An 8,944-nucleotide genomic window follows, 5' to 3' on the forward strand; every position below is an offset into this window, starting at 1 on the left:
CACTTAACCAAATCAACTTGGTCAGAATTGTTATCCATAACAAGCACAATAAGCAAACCCTGCGTCAAAAGTACTTAGATCCATATGACCATAGATAGAGGTCATGAAAGATGTCTGTATGAATGAATGATCTTGGCAGTGGTAGCACTATTAACTGTAAGGCCGTGTTTGCACTAGCTCCAAGATAAACTGGTTGAGTTTAAAAGAGGTCATAAACTAAACCAGTTCAATGTGACTTTTTCCACTCCCCAGAAAGCTTTCACCAGACCTTTGTGGTGTCTCTGTGTACAAGCACATTGCATGTTCTCAGGCTTGGTACATGTACTTGTACATTCAGCAGCTGCAAGTGCTTATTTACAAAGAAACACTTGTGTCTTTCCAGAGACAGGATTCTTGAATATTTTGATGCATTCTCCAAGACCCTGGTGAAACATGCTGCTGGGTCCCCTCTTGTCGTCAGTGGGAAACAATTGTCAAGAAAAGCACTGAACTACTTGCTCCTGTCACCAATTTACAATTAATTGACCTGTAGGTAGTTTGCCTGACCTGGTTAAAACAGGGTGGCAGCTGTTGCGCCATTCGCTTACGAAAGGAACACTAATAAGCAGTCACTACTTTAGCTGTAATAGTGTTTACAGTATCCAGACTGGCGGGATCCAAACACTAAGTTTCAACTGCTAGGAGAATTATCAGGGCACTGCGGGCAATCACTTTGTCTAGATGCAAGCATACAATAATAATTATTGCTGTTGCTGTTACAGGTTGGTGTACGAACCAGACAAAGGGACTCAGTACTGGGCATGGGGTAACATTGAAAAAGTCAAGAGTTTACTTAACACAACATTGTCAGGTCCAGAGCTGCTCTCATTCCTGATTCTCTGTGTTAATCCCACAGCACACACAAGCCACTGGCTGAGTGTTAGCATTCAACATCATTTCTTCGGTCGAGATGTACCTCACTACTACAAGGTGAATGAAGAAATAGACTGACAGTATCGCCAGTGGTTATGTAGTACTTACATTGCTACTGGCCAATACCAAGAGCAGTTGTTTCAGCTAGCATAAGAGAGGCAGGTTTAAGTTTAAGTTAATCTATGTGACTGAGGCATCAAATGTTTGCTGGCTATGTTGTGTAAGCACTAATTACTCTGATATCGGTTGGTTCCAACTCATCCTAATAAAGTCAAAGTTTCCATTGCTACTAGCTAAGGCATGTACAGCTTTTCATGTCTTAGAAGGAAAACCAGGTAAATGTTTACCCTGCAAGCTACTTCCGCTGAGACAGTCTCTTGTCACTATGTGGGCTTGGTGGATCAGTTTGTACCTTCTGGCAAGAGGGAAGCCTAACCATGGCTTGGTGTATGAATAGAACTGTAGGACAGAAATGATGCTTTAGACCATCAGTTGCTCATGGCAAACTGGTATTGGTCAAAAGTCTACAGAGCCAATTATATAGCAACTAATGGTTTATCTGCAGAACTTAAGATTGGAAATTTATTTAAATGTATTCTTGGTGCTTGTCATGTTGTCTGACTATGGCTACCACAATCCCACCACTATGGTCATTTTCATTAGAATCTATTGAATTGATTAAGCTGTGGTGAGCAGTGATTAAGGAAAACAAAGAAAAGGACAACTGAATATGTGACTCTCTTATGTCTTGTAAAAACATTAACTAAACCACAATCCTGTGAAATGTCATGTTACTGCTTGTTTATACACACCTACATCTTGCAGTATCTGTCAGACTTCATCTTGCTGCGTCTGCAAGGCAAAAATGAATACATAGATTACCCTATGGACTAAATGCCACATGCAATGCTGCTGCACACAGACATAATAAATCAAATGACACAAGGCTCTATACAAAAACGGCTAAACACTGACCCACATGGTAGTGCTCTTGTTCATGTTTAATAGAAGGACAAAGACTTGTTATAATTGCAGACTAATACAATGAACACAGCTACTAACAAATGACACAGTAATATACATGTACCTAGTACCATTTTACTAATCCAGCCACAGCACAATACTCTAGACATGTCAACAGTGCAATTACGGAGACACACAATTAGTATTAAATGCACATGCTGGACACATACATGAAAAGTGTTGTGTGCCTGCATGCATGTGGTGTGTGTGTGTGTGTGTGTGTGTGTGTGTGTGTGTGTGTGTGTGTGTGTGTGTGTGTGTGTGTGTGTGTGTGTGTGTGTGTGTGGCGTGGTGGAGCAGATGGTAGAGCGTTGGTGATGACATCCGGGATCTTGTATTCCATGATGAGGGTTAAAGGTTCGATCCTGGTGGAGGCGACACTGTTGCAGTTTCCTTGAGCAAGAAACTCACCCACACTTGCTTCTCTTGACTCAGGAGTATAAATGAGTACCTGGTCATTGACTGGGGTGGACATGACCGCTGGCTTGGCAGCAACATCATGCAGCAGACGGGTACGTGTGGGCCTTGGTGTCCAGTCCCAGAGCTGCGCCATTGTCAGTGCCCCTGGATGACTCTGGCCAAGTTCCAGGTGGATTGTAGCGCTGGCCCCAAGACTCCACATAGCGCATGGAGGCCCTGTCTCTAGAGGCAGGGGGAGCTATCTCCACAACTGACCTCAAGGTCGACGTCGAAAGACGTGGAGAGCTTAACATTTGTCCATTGTCCATTTGTGTGTGTGTGTGTGTGTGTGTGTGTGTGTGTGTGTGTGTGTGTGTGCGTGTGTGCGTGTGTGTGTGTGTGTGTGTGTGTGTGTGTGTGTGTGTGTGTGTGTGTGTGTGTGTCCGGTCATCACCGATGGAGACGGGTCCATGTGCATGGAGTCCAACAGCAGACGACATCACTATGATGTGGATACAGCCAGCCATTTCTACTCCTAAGATCAGTGCCACTTGTCCTGACATCTGCTTCAGAAATAAGACAGACACTTGCCTTCTTATTGATATCAGCTGTCCTGCTGATGGCAACATTGCCAGGAAGCATGCTGAGAAGTTGGAGAAGTAGAGTGATGTGCGGAGTATTGGGTACAGTGCACACAGGCATTGCACTGTAGCTGGACTTCATTCCAGGTCATCACAATCTGCAGCACTTACAGACAACAGTGCTTCTTGGATCCAGTTGGATCCTGCGTACAGTCATGTCTTCTGTCTAGACAGTCATGACGGTCTAAGCACCTCTGAGGCAGGTTTGCTTGTGAGAGACCTTATGAACGAGACTGATACATGTTGTGTATTTCAATGTATTATATTACGTACATATCTAAGCATAATAGTAATAATAATGAAAACTAAGGTATCTTTCAATTACAACCATCTATGTCGTACACACGTAACAACAACTATTCACAATAGCACTAGACATACCGGTAAGTACAAGTATTATATGCAACTAACGGTCTCCAAGGTCTACTCAAACAACTGGCCCTCAGCAACTGCCAGCTGAATGTTCAAGTTTCTTGCAAGCTTGGTGCACTTGCTGCGGTATCCTCATAAGCACATGAAGTATGAGTGAAGTAGGGAAACCTGGAGTCTGCATCTCATACAATTCATAGTTTTTTCGTACTGACAGTCATCTTTTTCTGCAAGCATTGATAGTAATTTTTTAAATGTTTGAGTAAGGGGACTACAGCCACCTGTGCATGAATATCAATGGCGTGAATGGTTACTTGTTCCACCTTAATAATTTGCTGCTTGTATTTCCACTTATAGTGTTGTATGTTACTACTACTACTAGTACTACTACTACTACTACTACTGAGAGAACTGGTGTATTTGAACAATCAAACGGCATCTGCTAACACACTACTACTACTACTACTTGAATAAACTACTACTACTACTACTACTAATAATAATAAAATCTCTACTACTTTTTTCAAAATACTACTACTGTATGTAAAAGCTTCCTCTATAGCAACAAGTTTCTAGGTTGTAACAACTTTGAGATAAACAGTCTTCTATAATCTACTTTCTGCTGCTTCCAGCAGAATGTTGAAGTCCCTTGAGGTTCTGTGAAGCTTGGACCTGCATCCTCGCAAACACTACTACTACTACTACTACTACTACTACTACTACTACTACTACTGACACATGGTATCTTTGACAATAAAACTACTATTACAGTACTATGCTCAACTAGTCTCATGCAGCCAGCTCATCCCCCTTTTGACTTCCATTGGCAGGGAGGGGTCTGGTATAGTTGCTTTGACGTTGTGTTGCCATTTCACGATAAACAGTGAATACTGCGGTGAGCTAAGTGGTTGTTTATAAAAGTCAGGTGACCTTGACTAATTACTGATGGGAACGCTGTGATATTGCAGAGCACGTCATGTCTTGTATTCGGCCCAGTTCTCTGTAAGCAGTTACCTTTGAAAAATCTGGTACGCATTTTGGCAAAGGAAGCGCCACCAAAGCAGAAAGATCCTGTCATTCTCATTCTAATTATAACCCTGCCGTAGCCAGCCCCTCCCCCTTACAGTCAGATGGGATGACAGGAAGTTTCCCACTCTCTGGTGGCGATTCATTTGGCCAAAACGCTTACAAGCTTGGTCAAAGGTAACGTTCTTACAGAGAACTGGACCAAAACAAGACATGAGCTCTGGAATTCTACAGCATTCCCATCAGTAATTAACCAGAGTCACCTGACTTCTATAAACAACCACTTAGCTCACCGCACTATTCACTATTTATCGGTCAAGCGGCAACACACGATAACATCAAAGGAACTATACCAGACCCTTCCGTGCTGTCCGGATGTCAAAAAGGAGGAGGGGCTGGCTATGCGAGACTAAAGGTAAATAAATACCTATGATGTAAGATCCACAACTGCTACTGTAACTACTGCTGTACTGGTAATAAAAGTATCTGTTAAACATACAATGAAATTGTGTATTTGAATAGATCATACTACAATACATTTCAACAAACTACACTATAACACAATATGACATAAATAACAGTCACTTTACAGTATTCAACATTGTTCAAGACTTTCCATCTGCAGAGCAATTAGAACTGAATTTGAAGCTTCTGTCTCACCGTCCAGAATTGCAGCAGGTCATTTGGCATGTGAATGGTTGGCGCAACCTTTGCGTTTCAGCAGCAATGCAATTGGAGAACTTTTTCAGTTGATTAAGATAGTTTGTATGTTCTTCTTTTAAAGATCCTGTTGTGTGTATGTACATGTTAAGTTTGCACCAGTTCATGTGTGCAACGCAGATATATAGAGTTCTGGTTCTCTGACCATGATGGCCTGGGTTCAATCCTGGGCGGCGACAGCATATATGAAACGAGTCTGTTGGTTCTTTCTCACTGTCTATTTGGCTATGTCTGTGAGAATAGACTTGTTTCCGTTGATGGGGAGTTTCTGTGATCAGGCGTGGCGATCGTTAGCAATAAGGATTACTGCTTTCCTGGTAGTCATTGATATCTACTGGGTGTGCTGTTCAGAACTGGTGAAATCCTTGTAGTGCATACAATAAATTATCAATAAGCCAGTAACAGTGCCATATGGATTACATGGAAACATGTGCCTCTCTGGGACTTACCTGCCGGGTTGGTGGGCGCCCAGTTGAGGGTAAAGACCCCACATACCCTACCTAGAGAGTGATGACGACATAACTGGGAGTCTCCTGGACCAAATCAGGTTTACGATTTCTGGGTCAAGCACATCATGTGTCTTCACGATGACTTGACTCGTAACTACAACTTCCTGTTTCAGGACCCGAACTCTGGTTATTTCAGGGAACAACTACTCTGATACCTACAAATGATAAGACTGACCAGGCCAAAAATTACCGGCCTATCACGTGTCTATCTGTATTCTACAAGACCCTCGCCTCGGTCGTCAGACAGAGGACTGCATTCAGGAAAACCTCATGGCATCAGAGCATAAGGGTTGTCAACAGAGTTCCTTTGGTGCAAAGGATCAATTGTTGATTAACAAACTGCTTACCGAGGACTGTAAGACCAGGCACAGGAGCTTGAGCATGACTTAAGTGAACTACCTATGACAGCGTGCCACACAGCTGGTTACTCTGATGTCTTCAGCTGCAAAAGATTAGTCCAGTCTTGTGCAAGTTCCTGTCACGTGTGATGAAGAGTTGGAAGACATCAATGGTAATTCCTACAGGAACAGTGCCATCAAGACAAGGCTCATGTGGATCAGGCAAGGTATTTTCCAAGGTGATTATACTATCTCCTCTTCTCTTCTGTATGGCTCTTAATCCTCTCAGCGTGGAGTTACGCAGAACTGATTACGACTATTGGATGAGCACTGGACGTGGTAAGACTGCCAAACGTCAGCTTGTCAGTCATCTACTTCACGTGGATGATCTGACTGCTGTAAGGCAGAAATCCTGATCAGCTGAAAATAGTTTTGCACACGGCTTGTACCTTTTCTGATGACATCCAGATGAAGTTTGGTCTGGACAAGTGTGCTGTTGCAGACTCTGTCAACGGCAAGCTCTCTGGACACAATTCTGGGGTGACAAGTATTTGGGTGTGGACAAGAGTAACGTCATCCAGCACAGCACTATGCGGGAGACGCTCCGTAGTGAGTACTTTTGTAGAGTAAGATGGTTCTCCGGACCACGTACCTGCAGCAGCTTGATCAACGGACCAGGAAACTTCTCTCTATGCATGGTGTCCACCATCCTGCAACAGACGTAGACCGGCTGTATGCTCTGTGCATCGAGGGTGGTCACGGGTTGCAACAGATCGAGTCGATGTATCAGTCTTGTATTGCGGGGCTGGACTGTTACCTTCACAACAGCTCTGATCTCTTCATGCAAATGGTACAGGAGTGTGACGCTAGGAGGTACTCTCATTCGATCCGACGCATGGCCCATCAGTTTACTGCACAAGTGCAGAATAGTCTCTCTAAGGACAACACGTCACAGAGCCTGCAAGAAAGTGGGACCATCCTGTGTGATGGTGTCTTCGAGCAAGCGCCTCATACATATGCAAAACATTTCTGCGCGTGCAGCGGTTCTCTTCGTGTACAGTCCTGGGGCAGAAAACCTATGCATGGTCAGTATCGCCGTCTCACTGACAAATCAGCAGTGAACATGAAAGAGACCTACAGACGGCTGAACTCATCGAATCTTTCTGCTGCAACTGAGAGACTGGTTGTTACTGCTCAAGACCAAGGCCTTCTATGAGCGCAACATTCTGCATCGAGATGTCAGTCCCACTTGCCGCATGTGCAGTGTAGGCCTGGAAACAGTTGCCCACATTGTGGCAAGCTGTAGTGCCTTAGCACCAATGGACTACACTGATTGACATAATCAGGTGGCCTCCATTATCAACTGGGACACTTGTCGTCATTTTGAGGTTCCAGTGGAGAGCAGATGGTACACCATCCTGATAGGCTTATGGAGACAGACGACATCACTATGATGTGGGATACAGCCATCCCTACTACTAGTACGATTGATGCCAATCATCCTGACATCTGTTTCAGAAATAAGAAGACAAATGCTTGACTTCTCATTGATATCAACTGTCCTGCTGATGGCAACATTGCCAGTAAACAGGCTGAAAAGTTGACAAAATACAGCGACTTGTGGGTGGAGGTGAGCCGCATGTGGCAGTGTCGGACACCGGTTGTTCCAGTGGTGTTGGGAACATTGGGCACAGTGCACGTAGGTATTGCACGGTGGCTGGACATTATTCCAGGTCATCACAACCTGCAGCACTTATAGAAACAGTGCTTCTTGGATACAGTCAAATCCTACGTAAAGTCATGTCTTCTGTCTACACAGCCATGATGGTCTAAGCACCTCTGAGGCAGGGTTGGCTTCCGGTGCTTACAAGAGACCTTATGAACCAGACTCATCTGTTTGAGCACAATAAATAATAATATGTGGCTTAGGTGTTAGCGACAATGGCTACCACTCCGTGGTTTGGGGGTTCAAACCCAAGTGACGACAGTAAAGTATAAAACTTGTCTGTCTTTCTTTCTCGTGTTTCTCTAGCTTTGTACAAGAGAATATGACTCGTTTCAGTTGTTGGGGAGTTTCTGTGGTCTAGGGAACGATCCATTGCAGATGTTCAGCACTTTCCTGGAGGTCATTGATATCCACTAAGCATGCTGTCTGAGTTTGCGGTCACTGTAATGTCTCCAATCTATATTGAATTGGCTAATCATTGATCGCCATGTGGACTACACGGAAACATGTACCCTGCTGGGCTCACCTGCCGGGTTGGTGGACGCCCAGACAAGGTAAACCCCACTTGTCCATCATGGAGGGGCATAACGACACATAAGAAAAATAAGCTGTGGCTTAGTGGTTAGCAACAATGGCTACCACTCCATGGTTTGGGGGTTCAAACACCAGCAGCAACAGTAAATTATGAAACTTGACTGTCTTCTTCTTTCTCATGTTTCTCTAGCTTCATCCATGAGACTATGACTCGTTTCAGTCATTGAGGAGTTTCTGTGGTCTGTCGAAAGGTTCGTTGACAATGACATTCAGTGCTTTCCTGGTGATCATTGATATCCACTTAGAGTGTTGTCTGAGTTCGCGGTCACCGTAGAGCCTACAATCTATACCAAATTGACTAGTCATTGATCGCTGTGTGGACTACACAGAAACATGTACGTACCCTGCTGGGCTCACCTGCCCGGGTTGGTAAAGACCCCACCTGCCCATCATGAAGGGGAATAATGACACACATAATACTGCAACCACCAACCAAAAAAAGTCATTCATGGACCAAAATTTGAATCAAAACAAGAATCTAGACTACTTGTAAAGCCATGTCTCTGTGCAGACAGAAAGTAAGCTACTGAATGAATACAACGCTTTTCTACCAGACCTGCAGCCTCACAACACAAAAATAAAGATCCTAGAAGAGAAACACAAAAATAAAGATCCTAGAAGAGCAAACACTACTCTGCACCTTACCCAGGCAATTGCTAGACTTGAAAAGAGATATGCTAACTTCTT

General features: G+C 43.9%; 1 protein-coding gene across 1 annotated transcript in view; it reads left to right on the forward strand.

Annotated features, from left to right (window-relative positions):
- LOC134189530 (uncharacterized) overlaps nucleotides 1–1,463 on the forward strand; it is a 7,879-nt gene extending 6,416 nt beyond the window's left edge. The window contains exon 4 of the mRNA XM_062657829.1: nucleotides 762–1,463. Coding sequence (XP_062513813.1) covers nucleotides 762–990 — 229 coding nt within the window. The 3' untranslated portion in view covers nucleotides 991–1,463. The remainder of the gene's footprint in view (nucleotides 1–761) is intronic.
- Nucleotides 1,464–8,944: the final 7,481 nt, after the last annotated feature.

The sequence above is a fragment of the Corticium candelabrum genome, chromosome 14 (genome assembly GCF_963422355.1).
Source record: "Corticium candelabrum chromosome 14, ooCorCand1.1, whole genome shotgun sequence".
Taxonomy (NCBI): domain Eukaryota; kingdom Metazoa; phylum Porifera; class Homoscleromorpha; order Homosclerophorida; family Plakinidae; genus Corticium; species Corticium candelabrum.